The following is a 25,282-nucleotide window of genomic DNA, read 5'->3' as shown; positions in this document are numbered from 1 at the left end:
CTGCAGCTCCGCAGCGAAACACCGGCCGCTGTTGGGTCGATTATATTAGGCTAATAAAGTCAGAGGATTCTTGTAAACAGTTTTGAGGCTTTCAGTCGTATAATTATACTGTAACTTTAGATCCTCGATGGGATATCTGGGACAGACGTAGAAACATAATTTCAACCTAACAGGCTGGTCACGCCAAGAGAGTTGAATGATACAATTCTTGTTGGATGATATAACACTTGAGTAAATTAGATCGTCTTGGCATATTCATACACAGCCTCCTAGCCGCAAATGATGTGCAGACCGGACGGTTCATGTCCAAGAGATTGAACACGTCGACAGGCTTGCTGATGCGGCTTTCATAAAATTATAAAATTCATAAAATTATACAATTTTACAAAATATTTGGTTCGAGCTGTACTATAAACAATCCTTAGGAGCCTTTTGTTTTTTACCACCTAACTTATTAGCCAGCTTAGGATTTAGCTGGATATGTGCCCAAATATTCATTTAGCCAGCTAACTTCTGAGTTAGCCGGTTGAATGACTTTGAATATGGACCACTAAATCTATATTGATAGTTTTCTAGTTAAGTGTTAATTACAGCCTGGTGTGATGCATTATTCTGTTGTACTACAGTGTCCTCTGGGATTCATCAGTTGGATCCCAAGGCCTGTATGCGAATACTGGACAGTAATTAGAAAAAATTAGTAAGAGGTTCCTTGCTATTACATTCTCTGGGGCTTGTTTGTGTACCATGTATTTTTCCCATAGACACAAATGTGGAAATGTCTACTACATCTGCCCCTTTGTGTGAAAACCTTGTTATAATTAGCTAACCAAGAATCTTTGATTTTTCTAATGTCTTGATTCCTCTCCCCCCACCCCCTGTCTACTTCCGTCCATCGTCATCTGACTAATTCTTCCTTGTAAATAAGGTCTATGTTCCTGGATGTCTAACGCTATCCAGGTTGCATCCTTTTTAGGAGGAGCCAGGGCTGGAAGCTGGCTTTTGCCGCATTGAGTGAGAGAGACCACTTCTGACCATGCCAGCTCACGTCCTTCATGTGGCATTCAAATTATATGTTGAGTTTGTAGGCATTTCGGAGAAATAGTGTTAAGAAAATCGTAACAGCTGTCACACAGGAATAACCCTGCACTGTTTGCTTTTATAGACCGTAAGTGTAATTGTTCAGGAGGAAGGCTTGGACTCGGTACCAGTGAAAGTGCTCAGCTGTGACACTATCACTCAAGTGAAAGAGAAAGTCATTGACCAAGTCTACAGAAACCTTCCTTATTCACAACGGCCTAAAGCGGACACTGTCGCTCTGGGTAGGTGAACTTGGATATCTTTTCTCAGTTAAGTCATGATGGCACAACTGGTCGGTCTGCTGCATTTTTCATGTCCATAACGTGCTCTGCTTTTGGTTTTTAAGCATGGGGGAGGGGCGTTCATGGAGCTGGGCTGACCAGAATATCTCATGCCCTCTTAAGCTGTATCAGTCTCTGCTCTCTTGCACTGGAAATAGCAGGGGACGATTTAATGGCCAAGAGAGCCTGTTAACTTTTACCGTAGTACCAGCAGATGAAAATAATGAGATTAGAACTGGATGGTTGGAAGAAGATATTTAATTTTTAGTGTCCAGATAGTGAAAGCATTCTTTATTCATTATTTTTGCCAGTGTTTTATATTAAAGAATCTTTGTGAAAGGCAACTTAGTAAAAATAGGTTAAAAGAAAACAGGTTCAGAATTCTATTCCTTGGGCTAAAAATCCTAAGATATGCTTATATGAAACCACTATAATAATCATAAGTGTTTAGGGCAAGGTTGCCAGCAAACACCAAAATCTAAGGGAATGGCTGACTGTATTCTGGCTTTACCCTCTTACATTAATATGTTTGTACAAGTGCATGGGTGCAGTGGGTTATAATCGGGCTGGGTCAGCCTGGCTCGAGGGATGTGGAGATTGTTGGCAACTCTAGTACAGAATTCAGTTTTTTGAGGTTTTCATGCATTTCAAAATAGCTATCCATAAAGGTAACAGGGGGAAAGCATTAAAAATGGGAATGCAGGGAGGAGGAATAGCCTAGTGGATAGAGCAGTGGGCTACAAACCAGGAGACCAGGGTTCGAGACCTGCTGTCACTCCTTGTGACCTTGGGCAAGTCACTTAACCCTCTATTGCCTCAGGTACAAAATTAGATTGTAAGCCCTTTGGGGATAGGGAAATACCTACAGTACCTGAATGTAAACCGGTGTGATATCTCAGATCGAATGTCGGTATATATAAATAAATAAATAATAAAACGCTCAATTTATCATTGGCTGAGTACAGCTGAATAAGTTTCATTTGTGTCCTTTCTTTTTTGTTTCGTTGCATGGAGTTTCATTTTAGCACATGTTAAATGGTTTTGATGGGTGCTAAAAGCAATTAATGTGTCTTAACGCGATTTAATGCTATGCTAAATAGTTTTGTTCTGTGTCATTTTGTTTCATCACGTTAAAAGTGCATCCTTATTAATCATACTGTACACTGTAGAGTAGCAGGATAACTGCATGCACTCGTTTATTTTTCAGGCTTCTGTGTATTTTTTGTTTGTCACCATTCAGTGAGAATGGCTTGAGGAGTCTGCGCCCCCCACCCCCCTGCTCATTGGCATGTCAGCAGGAAAAACCTGATGCTCACTTCACAAGTCATTTTTTCCAATGTAGAGAGAATTGCTTAGTAGGCAAATCTGGTCTGGAAGTTCGATCAGCTCAACACCGATGGTGCTTTTCATCCTCTTAGCAGGACTATGTCAAATGTATTTTCCCTTTGCTCTGCAGAGTGGCGGCCAGGATCCACTGCACAGATTTTGTCCGACTTGGATTTAACGTCTCAGAGAGATGGCCGCTGGAAGCGCTACAACACCCTGATGCACTATAATGTGAGTTAGAGCTGTGGACTCTGTTCGTGAGCTGCAGTTTCATGTGTTCAGTACTTAGTAACTCCTCTGTGAAAATTCCCTGCTTTGGCAAAGTTGGAGAAGATAGAAAATGAACTTGGCACAGACAAAATACGGTGCCTCTGCATTAGCTGTACTGGAATAGTGCTCACAATCTTAGGGCTGCTCTTTCCTTGGGTTTCTTTTTTGCATGGGCTACGGCATGATTTCCAGGAGCCTAGCTTAGCTGTCTTCCTCCGGTACCAGGATAATCCATTTCATTCAGCATGTCTTGAATGTTCGCGTCTGTTGTCTTGGTTACTGTACTAAATATTTGTGGGTGTGTCCCTAAAGGTGCGGGATGGAGCCACGCTTATCCTTTCAAAGATGGGCATCCGCCAGCAACAAGAGGAGAATCACCAGGAATTTGCAGGGGAAAGTAAGTGCGGCCTGATTTTTGTACCTTCTCCAGCCAGAAATGAGAAGCATGTTCAGTGGAAAGCAGTGGCAAGATGTGCGATCAGTTTTCTTCCAGTAGTAGTAATGTTGGTGCTACAGGACAGCTTATCTGCAAATAAAAGCTCAGAATGCTGAAGCCATAGCACTATGGAAAACCAAATATGGCCTTGTAGAAGTTACTTATCTTGAGAAACCCCGGCTAGTGGAATAGACCAGTGATTAAAGATGGCCGAGTTCTGTGCCCATCACTGACAGGAGTCCCTTCCATAGCTGTTCTTCTGATCACAGGCTTGGGGCAGGGCGTTTTGAAGCAAGCAGTTTACTTCACAAGGAGACTGGCATATAATTTCTTTAACATTCTGTCGATGTCGACAGCGAATCAACTCCAGGGGCAGAGAGGAGAGAAGCAATGTTATTACCCAGTTCCAACTTAATACAATTAATCAGAGATCAAATTTGCCCAAACTTCCATAGTCAAGGGAAGGGGGGAGGGTTCATGAACTGTGTAAGTACCTTCCTTCTGTCTGTGCCGTGCTTTCTCCCTGTTGCTTAGGTCATCACAGGGGCTTTCAGTTGGTGGCAGCTCAAACTGAAAAGTGTTCCCTCAGAGGTCCATATTCAGTCACTAATCAGAATGCAAGGTTAGATGGATAAACGTATCCAGTTAAATATGGAAGGATATTCCGTGGTGTAGCCGCACTATTGAATATAGCCGGCTGTCTTAAAGAGGGGCTGTATAAGTTTATTCAACTAACTTTTAGGGCTGCTGTATGGCATGACCACAGTTAGCCGAATGTTTATCCGGCTACCTCTGAATAGCATCCGGCTAACCTAAGTCTTCCTAGAAATGCCCCAGAACATTTCTGTTATCTGGCCAGATAATGAGAGATCCAGCTAAAGTGTAGCCAGATAAGTGCCCAAAAATATTCAAAAGTTGATGTTTATCCGTATAATTTATGAGCTATCCAGCAAAATCCCTCTAAATATGGACTTTTGCAATTGCAACACCAGAGTTTTGTAATGAACACCGTCTCGGTGAAAGCTGAGCTGAATTATTTGAAATTTCATAAAAGGCTCATTTGTTGCCTGGTGAGGTTTGAGGTGATGTATATTGGTAGTAGGGCTTAGTTGAGAGGGTTGTATCTGTGATATGTCATGAATATGGTTATGGTTGTAAGATCTTGGGAAGGTAATTTTGTGTCTTCATCGCAAGTTGGCTTGAAAAAAAAGCAGCAGCGATTAGTAGTGGTGTATTTTTGTTTTGTGGCGTTTGTTGTAATATTATAAATGTTTTGGGGGGTTTTTTGTTTTTTGTAAACCACATTTATAGTTTTTTTTTATTTTACTCATTATACAGGATATAAATTTTGTAAACTAAATAAATGCAGCCCTAAGGGGCCAAAATTGAAAGCTGGCCTTTTCACTAACATTGCCGAATATGAATTATCCAAGTTACAAAGGATATTCAGTGGCATGGCTATGCCGCTGAGTATCTGCATACAAGCTGCTACTTAGCCAGATAAGTTATATTTGACTAAGTTAAACCTGCTTGTTGGTAGTTATAACTTACCTGCATAACTTATCCAGCTAAGGCTAAATATCACTACTTAGCTGGATAGCTTATCCAGCTAAGTAGCACAGCAGGGATATGCCCACTATCTAGCTGGCTAAGAGATAGCCAGATAAGTCTTACTTATCTGGCTATTGAGCGCTGAATGCACTTTCAATCTCAGGGCCTAAACATTTAGTTTGCTTAATGCTGTTAAATAACATTCATGTTTAGGAAGAGCACCCCCTGCACTGATGAAGCCAAAAGTGAATCCGGACTGGTTACTGCTTCCGACAAGTCTACATAGTATGAGCTGGGAACCAGTTTGCTCTGGCACAGCACTGGAAAAGTAGCATTTCTAGCATTTCATTATTTTCTCTTGGGAGGTTGCTGAAAGCAAGGTCATCTTGGTTTTGCAGGTTATATGCATCTTGCAGATAATGTGCTTCCATAGGCAAGCCATGATCTGTTACATTACTGCGCAGAACTCTGTGTGCTGAGGAAGTGTTCACAATAAAGGTGACTTCCTTCAGGTTACACTTACAGAGCTAGTAACAAGTAGGTCTTCAGATTAAGGTTTTTGGAATGGTAGGCCTCAGTTCTTTCAAAATGCATGCTGCTATGAATGGGTGGGATGGCGGTGGGAATTAGCTGCATGCTGCTGTGAATGGGTGGGATGGCAGTGGGAATTAGCTGCATGCTGCTGTGAATGAGCAGGAATTAGCTGGATGCTGCTGTGAATGGTGGGATGGTGGTGGAAATTAGCTTCTTGCTGCTTTGAATGGGTGGGAATTAGCTGCATGCTGCTGTGAATGGGTGGGAATTAGCTGCTTGCTGCTGTGAATGGGTGGGAATTAGCTGCTTGCTGCTGTGAATGGCTGGGAATTAGCTGCATGCTGCATGCTGCTGTGAATGGGTGGGACGGCGGTGGGAATTAGCTGCTTGCTGCTGTGAATGGGTGGGCATTAGCTGCATGCTGCTGTGAATGGGTGGAATGGCGGTGGGCATTAGCTGCTTGCTGCTGTGAATGGGTGGGAATTAGCTGCATGCTGTTGTGAATGGGTGGGACAGTGGTGGGAATTAGCTATTCCTTGTCTGGATTTGAGGACTTTGGTTCTTTCCCAACTTTACATCATTTTCTCTAGGATTCTGAAAACTCTTAGTTTTTCAGGTGGCTCATTTAAACAAAAGTTCAGTGCACCAGCACAGTTCAGCACAGAACCAGACTTCCCTTACAGGAAATATATTACAAATTTACCTTCCAAAAAGCCATTTATTGTAGAAATTCCAGGAACTGCATGTTGCAAAAATATTAAACCATGCATGAAAAAAAAGCTACCAACCTGTGATCCCTGAGATCCTTTTTTAGTTCAGAAATGTGACTAAGACCCTGCCTACAAAAATGAGTTTGTTAAATTAAAGTATGCACCATGCAGTTCTATACGGCCATAAATGATGGCTTCACTCACTTGAAACAGTGCTGGGAGATTTGACTAGTTGAACATTTTACAATGTGTGCTGCATGGGCCTCACATGTACCAGGAAGGCAGTCCACACTCCCTTTCATTTCTGGACTGTTACTGACTCAATGAGGATAGGCTTTTATTTCTGAGCTTCATATAACTGCGAATGTCAGTCCACGTGTGAGAGGCTCAGACCACCCCATATCTTCGGCCCTTCCAGGGGTCTAGAGATCATAATTCTAGCTCTTCTCGCACTCAGCTGATGCAGGCGGCATTATCTAAGAGTTCAATTACATTCAAAGGGGTGAAGCTAAGCAAACTCTGTCCCACAAGGGAGCTATGAAGACCAGAAGACTGCACGTGAGACTGGTATCTGTGCCTGGGTGCAGAGAACAGTGATATTGTCTTCAGTGGCATACTTTAATCTGTTACTATTGCCTTTCACAGGACATGCTTTGTTAGAAGATGAAAATAAAATTTGGCACTTGGCACGGCCAGCGGATGAGGTTGATGAAGGTAAATCAAAGAGAGGGAGCATGAAAGAGAAGGAACGAACGAAAGCCATAACGGAGATTTATCTAACAAGACTTCTCTCTGTGAAGGTGAGGTGCAAGTTTGCAAATCAAACTAGTGCAATGTCTTTTTGGAGCACTGTGTTTTGCCTTGCTGGGTTTCATACCTTATGTCAACTAACCTCGTTGCCTTGTGCAAAAACTCTTCAACACTCTTCATAACAAGGAAACTGCTCGCTATGAGGACATTTGTGCGGGTGCCGATCCTGGAGCAGTCTTGTGTTCTGGCTGCTCCCCTATGGTCGGCTCCCGTGTTTTATTCTTTATTGTATATTCAAATATATTTTTTAGTTTTATTATTTTACTAAAAAGTCCACTTCCCAATTCCCTCGGCAGTCTTGCACGTATAGCAGATCGACCCTTCACCTTCAATTTATTTGAATATTTATATATATCTGCTGAATGGGTTTTGACGGCTAAATCCCGTAAGGCTCAGGTCATGTCTGCCAGCCCGACACGGTCCATGTTTCGGCGGTTGCCTGCTTCAGGGGCTGCGGGGACTGGACTGGAACCGGGACTCTCTATGGACTGTTTGTTCTCCGTATCTTCATTCCTGTGAGTGGCGCCTTCACTTAAATAAAACTAAAAAATATATTTGAATATACAATAAAGAATAAAACACGGGAGCCGACCATAGGGGAGCAGCCAGAACACAAGACTGCTCCAGGATCGGCACCCGCACAAATGTCCTCATAGCGAGCAGTTTCCTTGTTATGAAGAGTGTTGAAGGGTTTCATACCTTGGCAACATTTTGACTTTTATTAAATATATCCTATGGCTTTGGGGTTAAAAGAGACTGAAATCCAGTCATCCATCAAGGCTGCATCACACCCCCTCATCCCCACTTCCATGTGATCGAGGCACAGGGCCAAAGCCTTGATAGCACCATGAGCAGATATCTCTGGTTGTCTCTAAATCTTTGGAAGCTCTGCTTTGTGTACATGTTGCAGAGGATTATGCTTATTTGTGTCAAAGATGATCGTAGATCCAAAAACCCTTTGCAGCTGTGCTTTATTCCCTATTTCGGTGTCCATTGCCTGATTTCCATCAGTTCTATACCACTCCCCTTTTCCAACCGCCAAAAATCTCAGCATCCTCTGGTTCTGCTCCTTCCTTTTATTCTTCATGCAGCTATGTTCTAGTGTCATCCGTCAGCTCTCCAAGATCGATCAAATCTACATTTCACTCACCAGCAAAGACTGCTGTTTCCTTTTTCAGGCGCTCTCCACATCCCATCTAAATTATTGTAATACTGTCCTTGCTGACTTGCCCTACTTCTCACACCGTCCTCTTCAAACCTTTCAGAAAGCAACAGCTCACCAGCTCTACCTGTGTCCTTAACACATCCATGCATCTCCTCTGCTTGCTTCCCTACATTGGCTACCAAACGATTGAAGAGCCTTATTCTTGCTTGTTGATACCTGCATGACTTGTTCTCTGTTTCTTTCTCCCTCTAAGCAATACCATACCCCCCTCACTATCTCCAATCCTCTCGCTATACTCTACTTATTGACCCACATAACAGTTAGTCACCATCTTGCTTTTGTGCTTCCTCTTTTGACTCCACCTCTGGAGCATTGTTCCTCAGGACATCCAAGAAACAATGCAGTCAACAAATATCAAAACACGCTTTGGGCCATCTTTTCAAACTGACTTTCATGTGGGTTGCCCTTTATTCTTCCCCTTATTTTTGTACTGCTGTTTTTAAATGTCATTTGTTATAAGACATACTGTACTAGGGCGTTGTATATATGCAGCGTAAATAAATTTCAGTCGGAGCCACTGGGGCAGATATCAGTTTCCATGGATATCATTCCAACCTTTAGAAGCAGATGGATACATTACCCTGTTTACTGCCATTAACTGTTTAAACATAAGGGACGTTGTTATTGGCTAAGGATGAGGCCCGGCTTAAATAACTGGTAGCAATGCTCCTGAAGGCTGGCGTTCACCTTGTGTGCATTGTCGGGGGATAAGGTCAGGAGTTATTACTTACTTTACAAGTTGGCCAGGACAGCAGAGTGTCCTGCCTTTGTGAGGACCAATTAAGACTGGATGGATCAAATGTTCTGCTACAGTTAAATAACTGCACAGCCCCTTGCTCGCCTTGCCACAGCTGAGGATGTGTGAACCTGCAGACTTCTGGCTCCCAAGTAGGGACGCTACTACCGAGCTAAAGGAGCAGCTCCCTCAGCTGAGCTTAGTAGAAAGAACCCTATTTACTTTTGCCAGACTAATCCTCCTCTTACTGTCACACTGCAGTACTGAGCATGAACTTCGGTGATCATCAAAAAAAAAAAAAAAAAGTAGAGTGGTAAAATCGCTGACTGGGGAGAATGATTGTCTTAGCAAATACTTGACCGCTTTCAGCGTCTGCTTTCTTGGTTTCTCTGCAGGGTACCCTCCAGCAGTTTGTAGATAATTTTTTTCAAAGTGTTCTGAATTCCAATCAAGTTGTGCCGCCAGCTGTGAAATATTTCTTTGACTTTCTCGATGAGCAAGCGGAGAAACATGAAATAAAGGATGATGATACAATTCACATCTGGAAAACTAACAGGTGAGCTCTGTGAGGATAAAGGACCCTGATAGCCGTCGTGCAGCTGGGTTTCTCATCTGTTGCCCTGAGAATGGTTTCCTCTTTATAACCATCTGCCTCCTGGAACCTGAGAAGTTACTGAGGACGCTAACAGCTTCTTACACTCAAAACTATCTGATGGTGCCTCTTAGCTTGATTGGGTTGAAATGCTGCATTAAGGCTGAGAGATTTCCTGGGTAGGTTAAACTCCACTCCTCTCTTCCCCTTCGGTGCTGAGATGGCGACTCTGCTGGTGAATATCCCATTATTGTTGGTGAGGTTGAGCCTATGGGCACTAGAAATCGCATATAATGTTCAATGTTTTTTATTTTTTTGCATACATAGCAGAAAGACTCTTTTTGTCCTACTGTAGGGGGTGCTTTTAAAAGGTTTTTCTATGAAGCCAGACTAGTTAGCTAAAAGATTACAGCACTGTGAAATTGCACTGTAATGATCTTTGATTAAGAATGGCTTCATAGAAAAACCTTTTCACAGCACCCTTAGACAGCTGTGAGCATTTTTGTAGGAGTGTGTAATAAATACATTGCTAATTGGTAATGGAGGGGATGGATATTGATAGAAGTATGAATTTTAGAGTGTTGATATAGCCTCTGACATCAGAAGGTGTGAAGATCTCTCTTCCCAGAGGCACTGTGCAAGTTCTGATTGACTTACCTTTGTAACACTGAAGTGAGAATGAAAACTGGACAACTGACCTTTTTTTTTTTTTTGTATAGTTACACCCTGTTTATGCAAGTCACTATAGGCTCTAACCAAAAATGTTTGCCTTGGTCCAGATAAGAGGCTAAGGGAGTGTTTCCTTCATGTTACGTGACCCAGATCAGCTGTTTCAGCACTGCACTGACGCTGCTTTTCATCCCCCTACAGCTTACCTCTAAGATTCTGGGTGAATATCTTGAAGAATCCTCACTTCATCTTTGACGTCCATGTTCATGAAGTGGTAGATGCATCCTTGTCGGTCATAGCACAGACGTTCATGGATGCGTGCACGAGGACGGAGCACAAATTAAGCCGAGTGAGTGGTTAGCAAAACCGCCTTGCAATGTGGTGAGCTCTAGTGCAGGAACTGCTCCAGGTTTATCCATGCAAATATCCAAGTTAAAAGCCTCACTGGTCAAAGCTGGAGGAACATTTGCATTGGAGCAAGACTGTCCGATTCCTCTTTCCTCACCAGTAACCATTAGGGAGGGGAAACAGAAAAATATCCTGTATATGAGGTCTCACCTTGTCATTTCCCTTAGAACCTAATGTCCTGTCCCCAAAGAAACATACATTATCAGTTCATCTGTTGAGAAGGCAATAATGCATTACTGGTATCTTCCCATGCTTTCAGAAGTATCTGTAGGTAGGTCAGTTTTTTGCAATGTTGGATAATGTGCTGTGGCTGGAAATATGAAAGCAGACATTGCTCTGTTTTTTTTCTCGAAGTGGGAATTGGTGTTTTTCACAGCTCCTGGTTTCTCTGTGTCAGAAACAGCTAAATGCAAAGATGATAACATAAGGGCCATGCTTGATCCAAACCAGTGGTCCATCAAGACCAATATCTTCTCTCCAACAGTGGCCAATTCAGGTAGCTTGGAAGAAGCACCCAACAGATTCTAATGGGGATATGCATTCCCTGTTCAATCACAGCTCCCAACAGTAAGAGATTTATGCCCCTAATCTACCTGGCTATTAGCTGTTAATGGGCCTTTTTTCCAGAAACTTGTCCAAACCTTTTAACCCCACCTACACTACTGGCTTTGACCATATCCTTTGACAATCAGTTTTATAGCTTAATAGCATATTGACTGAAAAATCAAGTTTTTAAAGGTTTTAAATCTGCTTCCAGCTAATAAGGCTAGTAGAAGCCTGTCTTAATCAATTGTGTCGCATCAGTATAGAAATACTGCATACATAGCTGAAGGGTAAACTCAGGGGCATTGTATTTATTTTACATTTTTATATTATGTCTTCTCCAAAGGCGCTCAGGATGCAGAACAACAAAGTTAAAATAACCCAAGTGCACAACATTTCAGAACTGCTCACATAAAAATCTAACCTATAGCCATGGGGCATTGTACAGACATGTATTATATAATTCGAACACTAATGAATATAATAGGCAACATCCCACAACCTTCAAGCATGATTCACAAACTTATATTGTGGGTATTGTTCTCTAAAAAGAAATCTATAATTCGCCTATCTACCATTCTAAGCGGGTAACATACGTCTGACTTGGTGTAATTGCCATGACAACCATACAACAGTGGCTCCAACACACTAAACTTGCTATATATATCTCAAAATTAGAATTCACAATTATTCATCGTCATATCAACAATCCTTTACCAACTTCTCTGACCATTGAGGGTTTGATGTTTCCTATCCTGCCATATTGTGAAAAGTCTTGGGATATGGATAGATGCCCATCTATCATTTTCCCACCAGATAAAATTTGTAACCAGTGCTGGATTTTTTTAAACTACATCTCCTTTATGGTTTGAAGCTCTTGTTGGAGCCATGTGACTTTAGGGATAGTGGTACAGGTCTCTATTTTTCCATTACTGGACTCCTGGAAACAAGCTAAAAGCAGTGCAAGTTCTGCATAATTCAGCCGCTCACTTGATTTTAGGTAAAAGCAGAAAGGAACACATCACTCTGGTTATTATGGACCTAAATTGGCTGACTGTGTCTTACCAGATCATCTTTAAAATTTCACTGGTGATCCAAAAATTGTTGATGCTAGAATTCCCTACTGAAAATGTATAACCCAACTCAGTCTTTCAGGTCATCTCAGAGAGGACTTTTGGACTGTCCTCCTGTAAGATAGGGATGAGTGGGAGAAATTAGAGAGTCTGCATTTCCCATGACAGCCCCCAGTATTTGGAATGCCCTTCTGGAGGCATTGTGTTTGACCGAGAACTCAAAGGCTTTCAAATCAGTTAAAAACTCATTTATTAAGCAAGCCTTTGATTAAACATTGATAGAAATATGTTTGTCTTCTGTTTGATAACTAACTATGACCCGTATTTTTTTATTTTGTCTTAAATTGGTTATTTAATTTGTAAATTGCATAGGCTTCTATAAGCGATAATTAAATAAAATACATAGAAAATTAGACAAATCAATAATTCAATAACATAAAATTCTGCTCTTCCAATTACATTAAGCTCAATAGATACAGAAGAGGATGTCTGAGTCAATAGGGGCCTTTGTCTTGAACTAGCATCCTCAAAGATCAGCAGCTTTAGGGCCAAATACTATCTTCAATTTTTCTTGAAAATTTTTACTGAAGGCTCAACTCTGCATTCTTCTGGAAGGGCAGCCACAGAAACCATTCTACTGTAAGACTCGACTAACCAAATGGTATTTAATGAAGGAATGCCTAAAAGAGTTAGGGGATGAAGCTGTACATGCTTAAACTTATCTGGGCAATATTCAAAATAGAAGGCAGCTATCTTTTTATCTAGCAAAGTATGGAAATCACAATCTTTGAAGAGAGAGAAAACTTAAGATTAAGACCAATGGGCCCAAAATGCATATGTGCTGAAATTCTTCACATACTAGTATCTTTGATGTCTAGAAAACTTTGTCCTCTGTCATGTCAAGAACTTCCTCAGCATTTCTAAGATTAAAGAGAAGCCATTTTAATTGTGGCCTACAGATATTTTAAGACTCTGCTGCAGGGTATGGGTCGGATGAGTGGACAGTAACTTCTTCACCTCACTTGACTATTTTTTGAGGGGTTTTTTTGCATATCATGTTTCAGGATTCTCCAAGCAACAAGTTACTTTATGCGAAAGAGATCTCTACGTACAAGAAGATGGTGGAAGAGTAAGCCATTTGCTTTCTTTAATTGCCATTAAGATACTAACTTTCTGTGTAATAGTCTAGGTTTGATCAGAGAAAGTAATATGCTTGTAAAATTGAACTGCAGCTTCTTTATATGTGTATATGACACCTATGGTTGATAATTATGTATATAATATGGCATATATGGACCACCACAAAGGGTTGTTGGCACTAAGGAAATATATAGGGTAGGGGGTAAGAAGTTTTGATACAATAGTTGAATGAATTCAAGGTTAGAAGAGTTTAAAGAATAAGGTTTGATGTCCAGAGCTCAGAAAACATTTTAATTAAATCAGCAGGGACCTTCTGAAGAGGCTTTAAAAGGTCAGTTTAAAACATTTTGGAAGTACTATAGTACAGGAGTTGGCTTGAATAACTGGTCCTGCATTAAATGTCAGAGGTAATAGTTATTATAGTATTCCTACAGAGGTAGAGACTACAATTATTGAACACCAGTTTTAAGTTTCAGAGAAGCTAAATAAGGCTTTGCAGGTAATTATAAATACAGTCGTGCTAAAAATGCATGTTTATTTACAAGGAACTTACAATAAGCTGACAAGTTTAGGTTGTTTGTCAAATATACCCAGTTACATGTTTGTTTTTTTATTTATTATTTTCATTTGATTTATTTGCTTTTAATTATGTGACCTCAATGCAAAGTATAATAAAATTGTCATAAAACCTTCCAGTATATATTCTAATACAAATGTAGTTCAACTTCCTCATCCCAACCCCTAATACATTCTAGCAGTAAATGATAAAATATACATTCGGGTATTATAGTTATTTCCCTATCCCCAGAGTGCTCACAGTCTAACAGGTTGAGTCACTAAAGTGTGGTACTGCTTTACTGTGAGTTATTTATTGTCACTCCCATTGTTTCTAATGGGGGGCGTATTTGTTAATAATGTATAGTAATGTGGTAGCTCACTTTAGTGACTCAGCCTGTAAGTTTGTACCTAAAGCAATGAAGGGTTGTGAAGGGGTATACACAAGAGCGCCAAAATACCTTAAAGGATCGGATCCAGAGATATGGCCCGGTCCACCTTAAGTTTCAGGTAACCTGGACTGGGCAGAGGCCCATAGGAAGGGCTATATCTAGCCAGGCCAGGAGGGAACTGGAGGCCCATGGGAGAGAAAAAAAGCACACTACTGAACTTTAAGTTGTGATACTGTTTACTTGCTGAAATGCAGAGAAGAGCAGAGCTGCTTTTTGGTTTATTTTTGTCACTAATAAAATAGTTTATGCAAAGATTTCTACCAGAATCCAGCCCGAATCTGTCTTCTGGTTACTCTGAAACCGCACACAGTGCCGCAGGGTAAAGTGACTTGAACCAAGGTCACAAAGAGCAGCAGTGGAATTTGAACCCTGGCTTGTCGCCGGCTGCTAGTCTACTCAGATGGAATAATATAAATAAAAGAAAGAACACAAAAATAAATTATGCTAGCAGATAATGGCATCTTTGTTCCACAATGAAATTCGTGTGTTGTCATTTATTTATCCATCATGGTGTCAACGTTGATGTTAAACTCTGTCTTGGAGATTTTGCAATGATGTTGGCATAACCTCTGAAATGCTTCCTGCTTTTCCAGGCCCCATCTCTCTGTGGTAATAAACTGACTTGTCGAAACTCATTCCAGAACTTTCCTTGCATTGTTCTAATCATTGTGCAGCACCTATTGAATGGTAATACTCTGTGATCTACTGGTAATGTCTTATTGAGGATCTCTCACCGAGTCAATAAGACCCTCCCAGGAGCCCCTGCCAAAACATCACTAGTAATATACAAAACTCAGACAACACATGTTGGCATTTTCTACCTGCCTCCTATTCTCTTATTTATTTCTTTTTGAACATTGGATCAAAAGGAGGGGGGGAAAAAAAAAAGCAACATGGCAAAAACATTCATATTGTAAGTAAAACCATAGAATACACTAATTTTAAGTAAAGCAATTTTACTCTTGCAGTTACTACAAAGGTATCCGTCAAATGATACAAGTGAGTGACCAGGACATGAATACGCACTTAGCTGAGATTTCAAGGGTATGTATTGGCAATATTGGTCTTTAATTAATTGATGGGTTTTAGAAGATTTTCCTGGAAGCAGTGTTGTGAGAATTAGCTGCAAGATCAGCACTTTGACACAAACAGGGCTGGTGCAAGAGTATTAGGCACCCTAGGCAAAACCTACAGCCTGCCGCCACCGCACTCGCCACACACAATTAAATATTATGCATTTATAATAATAGATTTTACATGAACAAGAATATTTAACTACAGTCTTCTGAGGTAAAAATATCACTTATGTATATTATATTTACATGCAATACTGTAAAACCCTGCAAAAAAAAGTAAAAAATACCCTTGGAATTGGTATTAGGACTATTGTAATGTGTGTTGGGTATGGGCTTAGCTCTCAAAAAGCCACAAGTAAACTGAATTACCATTTCAATATATCAAAACTCCAATAACTGCCAGCACTCAAACACTAACAACCGTATTTATGAAAAGGCAAAACTACAATTATACCAGGCCCTACAATGCCAATACACCTACTATTAGGAAAACAGAAAAAGCCAAACTGCCATAGGTCCCTATACAGAACCTACACACACTAGCAGAATTCATCAACTCTGTCACACACGTAAAATACAGATTCTCAGAAAAATGCAGAATAAAGTAACCATAAAGTATTAATAAAAACGTGCAGACAAAAACTGAACTATTAACCACAACAGGCCGGACTATTGTGCAGTGCAACAATGGAAAAACAGAAATATTACAATTCCTTAGAAAACAAACAAACCAGAAAATGTCATCAATAGAAGTAAAACCATACCAATAAAAATATATCAAAACAGCTGACAAATAGAATAGCATCTAATAATTTTATTATTATATACATTTATTATATAAATTTATTATTTTATAAATAATTATTATATAAATAATAAATAAAATAAAATGTATTATTTTTATATACCAACATTTGATCTCAATTGAGATATCGCACCAGTTTTCATTCAGGTACTGTAGGTATTTCTCTATCCCCAGAGGGCTTACAATCTAAGTTGGGTTTTTTTTTTGTACCTGAGGCAATGGAGGGTAAAGTGACTTGCCCAAGGTCACAAGGAGCAACAGCAGGACTCGAACCCTGGTCTCCTGATTCACAGTCCATTGCTCTAACCACTAAGATATTTTTCCTCCCTCATATGTAAAACTCCTCCCTTATATATAAAACTCATATATAAAACTCCTCCTATATAAAACTCCTCCCTTATATAAAACTCATATAAATTTTCCATAAAGACCAATAAAATATTTTAAACACCATCCAATACTTAAAACATTAAAAAGGATTTAAAAAATTCCTGGCTGTTCATACCTGGGATCTTTTGAATTCCAAATACCCTGAGATTATTATGGATTAGCAGGGGAAAGGTGAGAGGTTGATTCTCACAATCTCTCTCATATATACACACACACATGCCCTCACATACACACACACACACACACACACACACTCTGACACAGACACACACACACACATGCCCTCACACACATACACACACACACACACACACACACACACTGACACAGACACATGCTCTCACTCGTTTGTTTGCTTCCTCCCCCCTCCCCAGTAGCCATACAAGTCCAGTGGCTGCCTCCTCTTTCTTGAGGGCGCAGGTGCTGATGTTTTTCTGTTTCCTGCGGGGGAGAGGGAGCGCTGTTTGTGTTCTTCTGTGCTTGAACCTGGGCCAGTGATGCCTTTTCCTACGACAGCCCAGGGAATGTGCCTTTGTGGAGGTGGGGGGAACTGTTGCTGCTCCTCCTGTGCTCGAACGCAGTCATGATGTCACTGCCCTGGCCCTGGCCACAATGCCTGATTCTTTTACATGCTAGTAGATTTTAGTTATTTTTCAAACTGAGCAGGAACGTTTCTGTCGTGCACACGCTCTTACTCTCTCTTTTTTTTTTCTGTAAATTTGCTTTCAGTGTTTTGCACAGGCACTCGGTTCCCCCTATTTTGCTTTTTCTCCAAGTAACAAAAGCCCAGGTTCTATGTGAAAATAAAGACTTCTTAAATTTATTAACCAAAAAAAGACCGTAAATAAACTGCTGGAATGTATTGCCATTTTTTTTTTTTGTTTTGTTTCTTGAATTTGCATCCAGGATAAGCCACTTTTGTTTCTGTTGCAGTTGGATGCTTTTTTTCTTTTGGTGTCTGGTAACTGTAACCAGTGCCAGCTCTTATAACGTGCTGTGCTGGTCTGTGCTACAGGGTGGATCGTTGGGTCTCAAAATACAACTGTGCAGCGGGTGAGGAGGGGGTGAGTTACACACTTAGATGTCAACAAATATGCACTCGCTTAGGCCACCCAGTCTGCCATCAGTCATCTGGAGCACAGATCAGTACAGTGCAGCCTACAAACTCGGCCGCCCGCAGCATTTCTAAGTTTAGTGCATGTAGTGTTTGAAGTGTGAGAAAATTTGTGCTTAGGTTCTCAGAATGTATTTTGAATTACTCCCCCTTCCCTCCATCTCAGTCGGGCCGATATAGAAAACTTCGCGGGAGAGCCGGCAAGCGCCCGCTCTCCCAACGTGCGCCCAAGCCACTCTCTTGGGCGCACGATTCAGGAAGCCCAGGGTTTGATAGCTGACGATTAATATTACCGGTGTCAGTTGTCGAACCTGCTGACTGCCACGGCTTCGGAAAATGGACCCTGGCAAAACTGAGCGTCTGTTTTCTGGGCCGCGGGCAGATTTTTAAAAATTATTATTAATTTTTTTTTTAGATTTTTTTTTTTTATCTTTGGAGCCTCTGACTTAATATCGCTATGATACTAAGTCGGAGGGTGTACAGAAAAGAAGTTTTTTTCTGCTTTTCTGTACACTTTCCCGGTGCCGGCCAAAATTAACTCCTGACTTTGGCAGGCGTTAATTTCTGAAAGTAAAATGTGCGGCTTGGCTGCACATTTTACTTTCTGTATCGTGCAGGACTAACTAATAGGCTCATCAACATGCATTTGCATGTTGTGGGTGCTATTACTTTCGGGAGGGTTGGACGTGCGTTTTCCACGCGCTATTACCCCCTTACTGTATAAGGGGTAAAAATAGCGCGTGGAAAATGCGTGTCCAAATGGGGGCTAACAGTGCACTCGGCCTGAGTGCACTTTACTGCATCGGCCCGAGTGTAATTCTAAAATTATATTCTGGTTTTAGACCGAATGATAGAACTGACACAGCAAACCCCTGCTTCCTTTAAAAGAAACGGGATTTCTGCCAGCACTGATGGGGCATTTCTGTCTGAGTCCTTGAAGCCGGCTCCCAGGATAACCAAAACACATGAAGTATCCCCAAACCAGAGCTGCTGTATTCTAAAAACTGGAGCTCGCCATCACCGAGCGAAGCAGTGCAATGCGGTTCCTTGTCTGTGGTGGGGAAAAAAGAATGCCGTCCTCAGCAGTTCATTCTAATCGGCATAGGTTTACATCCTGTTGGTTCGGTAAAGCCCAGCAATTTCCGCCTACTCCTTTGAAACTGGCCTCTACGAGGTTTATGATGCCATGAGCCTTCCTACACATACCTAGGGATTTTCCCCCCTTCGTCTCGTTCTTCCCCTCACCTCCCATCCTAGTCTTTTCTGTGGGACAGACAGTTTGACACAAGAATGGTGCTTCCAGCAATGAGATGGGGAAACTGTCCATCGTGCCGTACCACAGGATATCTGCCTTCCTGGAGGAAGGGGGCAATGTGTGGTGGGGCAGATCAGCACACTGGATTGTGGATTTAAAAAAAAAAAATGTTCTCAGCATGGAGCAAACAGCTTGATCTGAGAGGGCCCCACTGTGGCAGTGAGCTTTTATGGGGGGTTTTTTATATGTTCAACAGCTTGATCCAAAGTCTGACATTTGTGTTTGATTTTGCAGGCCCACACAGAATCATTAAATACACTAGTGGCACTACATCAACTATACCAGTATACTAACAAATATTATGATGAGGTAAGTTACTTGAATGGTGTATGGAGCATAAGCCTGACCATGACTAGCTCAGATAGTCCAGCAGCAATGAGGGTGTGGGTGTGGGTGTGTCTCTCCCGGCTCTTTCTTGCTGCTCTGTCACCTCACATTATTCTGTCTCACTTGATCTTAGACAGTTTCAGGTCGATGCAATACCATGCACTTAGGGTAGCGCACAGGTTAACCCTCTGGTGGATGCACGTTTTGGACACGCGTCCGTAACCCCTTATGCAATAAGAGGATTAGCGCACCCAAAATGCACGTTCAAACCAGCGTGTAGCTAATAGTGCTCATTACATGTAAATACCATGTTGATGATGCTATTAGCCAGTACCCTACCCCCCATGTGTATAAAAAAAAACCCAAAACATGTGCCTGATGCATTTTAACCCTCAAAAATTAACACCAGCCCCAAAAGTTTACAGAAAATCAGAAAACGGGATATTGAGTCAGAGGAACTACAGAAAAGCAGCAATGTGAAAAAAAAATGTTTTTAAGCTTGCCAGCGGTTAGGTTAAGAAAATGGATGCTCAATTTACGAGTGTTCATTTTCTAATCAAGTAGCTGTGCACAGGTTATGAAATCAGATGCTCATAAAATTGAGTGTCCATGTTCCAAACCCACGCACAGTCACTAATAAATAGTGCCTTGCCCTTTCATTATCAGCTATGTTAAGGCTGATGATGAATCCTCAGTTTCCTATTTAAGCCTTCTAAACCTAGTCTGATTACCAGGATTGCAGACAAAGTGTAAATACTATTGATTTCAGAGCAGGATGCAATCAAAAACTAAACTAATGTGAGAGGGATCTGGAATAAGGTGTAACTTGGTGTGAGACACTTATCATGGCTATTAGAGATGTGAATCGTGTGATCGATCGTCTTAATGATCGATTTCGGCTGGGAGGGGGAGGGAATTGGATCGTCGCAGTTTGGGTTTTTTAAATATCGTGTAAATCGTGTAAATCGAAAACCGGCACACTAAAACAACGCTAAAACCCACCCCGACCCTTTAAAATAAATCCCCCACCCTCCCGAACCCCCCCAAAATGTCTTAAATTACCTGGGGTCCAGTGGGGGGTCCCGGTGTGATCTTCCACTCTCGGGCACACTAAAACAACGCTAAAACCCACCCCGACCCTTTAAAATAAATCCCCCACCCCCCCAAAATGCCTTAAATTACCTGGGGTCAGAGGGGGGTCCCGGTGTGATCTTTTACTCTCGGGCTTCCGGTGCATTGTAGAAATGGCGCCGGCGCTACCTTTGCCCTGTCATATGACAGGGCAAAGGTAGCGCCGGCGCCATTTTGTTTTTTTGTCCCCCGATGTCAGGAGCATAGGAGATTGCTCCCGGACCCCTGCTGGACTTTTGGCAAGTCTTGTGAGGGTCAGGAGGCCCCCCCAAGCTGGCCAAAAGTCCCTGGGGGTCCAGCGGGGGTCCGGGAGCAATCTCCTATGCTCCTGACGTCGGGGAAGCCCGAGAGTAAAAGATCACACCGGGACCCCCCCCTCTGACCCCAGGTAATTTAAGGCATTTTGGGGGGGTTTGGGAGGGTGGGGGATTTATTTTAAAGGGTCGGGGTGGGTTTTAGGGATGTTTTAGTGTGCCGGTTTTCCCGCCCTCCCTCTTCCCCCGATTTACGATTTTTGATGATAAATCGGGGGAATTCTTATTAAATATCGCCTCTAACGATTTTTGACGATTTAAAATATATCGGACGATATTTTAAATCGTCAAAAAAAGATTCACATCCCTAATGGCTTTATAGAAGAAATCACAGTTGAATGCCTACAGAGACCCCCCATGCCAGACTCTGTGATCGCTCGATTACAAGACCAGGATCCTGCCCCTGCTAGGTTGTATTTTGCTTTCTTAAAATACAGATTTGGGCAAAATGAAAACTATAGGGTTTGAAATGAAGAAAATATATGGCTTATAGCCAGTGTGTTAAAATCTCTCTTCTTCACTCTGCAGTGCTTAATAACTTATGGCAATAATGTTCAGATTGCAGAATCCTAAAATGTGAAGAAAAGCTTCTGTGAATCATATGATCTGTTCATCTAGTTTCTGTCTGCATTTTGTTTAAAAAAAAAAAAAAACCTAAAAATTACACTAGAGGTTTGGAGTTCCTCTGGGTGAATGAGTATTCCAGAGATGAAAGCATTTTGGTTGGCCGTGGGCTGTACAGTTTTGCCTGTACTAATGGAAAAACATGTTTTGTTTTTTTTTCAGAACTTTAGATAAAGCAGAAACCCCTAGATATCTCTTGTTGTTCTGCTGTAGAAAGAAAATGAGCAGAAGTGTTTTCACAGGGTAGAGTGGTCAGGGCTGATTGTAATCTGTGGGCTAGTCAGAGCAACCTCTGGCTGGCATGGACTCCGAATCCAGGTCGCTAAAAACCCTGGGTAATGGCACATCAGGAGCAAGCTGAGACGTCTTTCTATGTCGCCCAATCCTTCAAAGCCTTAGGCACATGCTGCTGCATACACCCATAGTGTCTCTGCAAGGGCATTACTAGAGTAATTCTGGTGAGCCTGCATTATAAAAGAAGAAACGTGTATCCACGTCAGTAAAAATTTATTTTTTTTCAGTGACCAGTTAGGTTCACAAGTTGCATGGAAACCGAAGCCCCATTTGTGACACTCTGAGCAAGTTACCAGCTTCTCTGGGCATAGGCTAAATTCAAAACCAAGTATTCACAGAAAAATTTCTCTTCGTCTCTATAAAAGGGTTTATAAAACAAAAAGGCAAAAAAAATGAAGCAGCAACATTAAATCCAGGGACATAGCCAAAACTGATTTTTTTTTTTTTTTTTGGAAGGGCCCCTAAGGTTAACAGGAGGTGGGGACACTGTGGCCACTCTACCTCCACCCCTTACCTCCTGTTTGGGACTTCATGGAATTTAATTTCTGGCAGTGCGGTCTCCTGTCCCTTATTTCTTACTCCCCCTCTCTGATTAAGGCAGCTACTTTATACAGTGGCACATTTCTCAGGATGCTGAAGGGGCAGCCTTCCACCCAGCCCAGGCGTTTCTGAACTTTTAAGGGGCTGAGAGGAGGAGGGATAATTACCTGCAAAGAAGTAAGGAGCAAAACTTTGGCCCAAGGGCAGTAGCGTGTCTGCCTTCAAGTTATCCCTCTTAAAGGAACAGAGGATCTGTGTCTGGTGCCTCCAGGCCCTCCGACAGCTGTACCTTTTTAAGGGCAGACTTGGAAGCCAAAAGTGAGGGGGGGGGGGGCAGGGCACAGACCCCTGAGGCCCTCCTGTGGCTACCATCCTGATTAAATCTAAGGAGGTTTGATACATTTCTCCCGGAGCTCCCTGTTCTCAGCAGGTCTCTTGGAAATAAAGCCTGTAAGAAGCTGACTGTGAAAGGAGCCCAAAGATCTTTCCCTTTCTATCTTGGCATCTTTTTTTTTTTCCCCCCCATTTCCATTTTGGGATTAGGGTAGGCAGTGGTAAAGCGTATGAGCATATGTACGGAATTTCTCCTCCTTGCAAAATGCAGGTCTGTACTTCAAATGAAAACCCCTCACTGTTTTGAGAATATGGACCTCTGTTGCTTATTCTGTTTCAGCTGGGTATAAATAGGGTACTTTGGAGGGTTGTCCTAATGTTGTTTTTTTTAATCCATGTACCCAAAAAAAGAAAGTATGCACAGATGTTGTAGATGAGCGTTTTGGCCGTCTCAGTCCTTGATGGCTCATGTAAATTGTCTATATAAAAAAAATAAAATGTTGGTTCAGTATAAGTTATCACAACCTCACCGAATTTCCATCTTGGTCCTGGAATTAATATGGGGGGTGGTGTGTTGCTCTCTTCCGTCAGATCATCAATGCCCTGGAGGAAGACCCATCCGCACAACGAATGCAGCTCGCCTTCCGCCTGCAGCAGATTGCCGCGGCGCTGGAGAACAAAGTGACCGACCTCTGACGGCACGCGTCGCCACCGTGAAAATCCCGCTACAGATGTTTAAATTCTTTCTTCTTGACAAAGGAGTTGGGTAGTGCTATATTTTTAATGTACAATTCCATTTTTAAAAAAACAAAAATTTTTCCACTGCAATACAATGTAAAAAAAAAAAGAAAAAGCAACATTTTTTACTTGTAAATTGTCTTAATCAAAAAAAATGATTTTTTTTTTTGTGTGTATATGGACTTTTAAAAAATCAAGAGGGAGAGGAGGGATTGGGGGAGCAGAGCCCAAAGGGGGTGGGAGGGAGAATTTCGATGTAATCGAGCAGGACAGTCTGAGGTATTGGCAATTTTAGAAATCGTTATGCAATTACATTAAATGCTTTAGAATCCTTTACACTTAAGCAATATTTGTACTAATGACAGCAGCACATCTGGAGAAAGTAATGCCATATCCCTCTGTTTTTTTTCTATCGCAATAACTGGAAATGTGCACCAGTGGTGATTAATAGCTTGTCTGCCTATTAACACCGTGTTTTCTGTCGTGCTGTACAGTTGTTCAACACTGCTGGGACATATCCTTCATTCAAAAAAAAAAAAGGGATATTTCATTTTCTCAAAGCATTTACAAGCACATGGGACCCTTAACAGTGCTATTTCTATCTTTGTATTGCGAGCTGTATTTTATTAAGCACACACTGTATATATTTATATATATCAATTTGCTAATGTGCCTTACTTGTACTAATTCTTGTGAGTCGGACATTGAATGATTTTGTAAAAAAAAAAAAAAAATTTCCAGAAAAATTTATTTATGAATGTAATGATTTTTTTTTTTTTTTTGTGGAAGATCGTGGCCAATAGAATACTTGTAATTAGTTGCTTATCGAGACTATTTGAGAGTATTCTGTAAACGTTCATTAGGTTTAATATCATGTATGGAAACCTTCCTCAGTTTTGTTTTCTCATTTGTATCGACTGTTCTCATTTTTATCGTTGATTCATTTGCCGTGCTTGGCAGACCATAAACTCTGAAAGCTGGAAAGCCTTGTACTTGTTCATGAAAATACGAACTGCGGGGAACAAAATCCTCAGGCTCCGCGTCCTGCCTGCCTTCTAACCGCCACAAGAAAAGTGTGCTGTGTGCGTGAGTTTGCAGAGTGACCGAGGGAGGAGCTGGTTTTTACATTGCCTGCCAGACAATACTTCAACGTTCAGGCATGGTTGTGTTAAGCAGCGTAACACCAAGCCACCTGTGCACTGCAGCATGCACATGTGCGGTTGGGCCGCGCTGCTTGTCATTTAGCATTTCGTTACATGGCGTGGGCGAGCCAGCTGTTCCTGAGGCTGCTCTGCTATTTAAGTTCTTCTAAGATTGGTTCTCCAGAGGCAGTATCTTGCTGGCTCTGGTCATTTGATGACATAAGCAAAAGTGCAATTTTTAAGGACATCTTGACGCTTAAGGCCAGGATCCCATCGCCCCTGCCTCGCTGGATTTGGACTCGCTGATCTCAGCCCAGAGATCGCTGGATCTTTTTTTTTTTCCTGAGGTCACTAAGAAGAAACAGCAGCAACATTGCAGCTGTGACTGAACTTACTTTGCTTTTGTGACTGGGGGGTGCTCAAGTTCAATGCTATATTCCCCTCAAGGTTTTTGAGTGCTAGTCCTTTCCACCAAAAGACTACTGCTTTCATAACAGTCGTGCAGGATTTTTTTTTTTTTTTTTTATAATTCTCTAGTGTGACTTCAAATGTCTTCTTCCTTTTCCAGGAAGGCATCTAAAACACACCACCCACAGGACTGTGTGACAGCGAATGTGGGGCACTTTAAATATCCCTGTCAGTGATCCTTCCCTTCCACCCATCTAGTGGCTGTATAAAGCCAGACATCTCCCCGGCTATCCCATGGAAGCTATCATGGAGATTTATATCAAAAATATCTAGTGGTATTCAG

At 41.6% G+C, this 25,282-nt stretch overlaps 1 protein-coding gene across 6 annotated transcripts in view; it reads left to right on the top strand.

Annotated features, from left to right (window-relative positions):
• Positions 1-24,277, top strand: part of PLXNB2 (plexin B2) — a 503,243-nt gene extending 478,966 nt beyond the window's left edge. For 5 of the 6 annotated variants that reach the window (XM_029617385.1, XM_029617386.1, XM_029617388.1 and 2 more), the window contains 10 exons: positions 1,163-1,319; positions 2,815-2,915; positions 3,267-3,351; positions 6,831-6,985; positions 9,352-9,512; positions 10,419-10,566; positions 13,306-13,370; positions 15,357-15,432; positions 19,323-19,397; positions 23,243-23,498. In XM_029617385.1, the coding sequence (XP_029473245.1) occupies positions 1,163-1,319; positions 2,815-2,915; positions 3,267-3,351; positions 6,831-6,985; positions 9,352-9,512; positions 10,419-10,566; positions 13,306-13,370; positions 15,357-15,432; positions 19,323-19,397; positions 23,243-23,347 (1,128 nt within the window). In that variant the 3' untranslated portion in view covers positions 23,348-23,498. Of the gene's footprint in view, positions 1-1,162; positions 1,320-2,814; positions 2,916-3,266; positions 3,352-6,830; positions 6,986-9,351; positions 9,513-10,418; positions 10,567-13,305; positions 13,371-15,356; positions 15,433-19,322; positions 19,398-23,242 lie in introns of all 6 variants that reach the window. The other variant, XM_029617384.1, reaches the window with a different exon arrangement.
• The last annotated feature ends 1,005 nt before the right edge of the window (positions 24,278-25,282 follow it).

The sequence above is a fragment of the Rhinatrema bivittatum genome, chromosome 9, assembly GCF_901001135.1.
Source record: "Rhinatrema bivittatum chromosome 9, aRhiBiv1.1, whole genome shotgun sequence".
In the NCBI taxonomy this organism is placed as follows: Eukaryota; Metazoa; Chordata; class Amphibia; order Gymnophiona; family Rhinatrematidae; genus Rhinatrema; species Rhinatrema bivittatum.
This window is presented reverse-complemented; position numbering and strand designations above follow the sequence as displayed.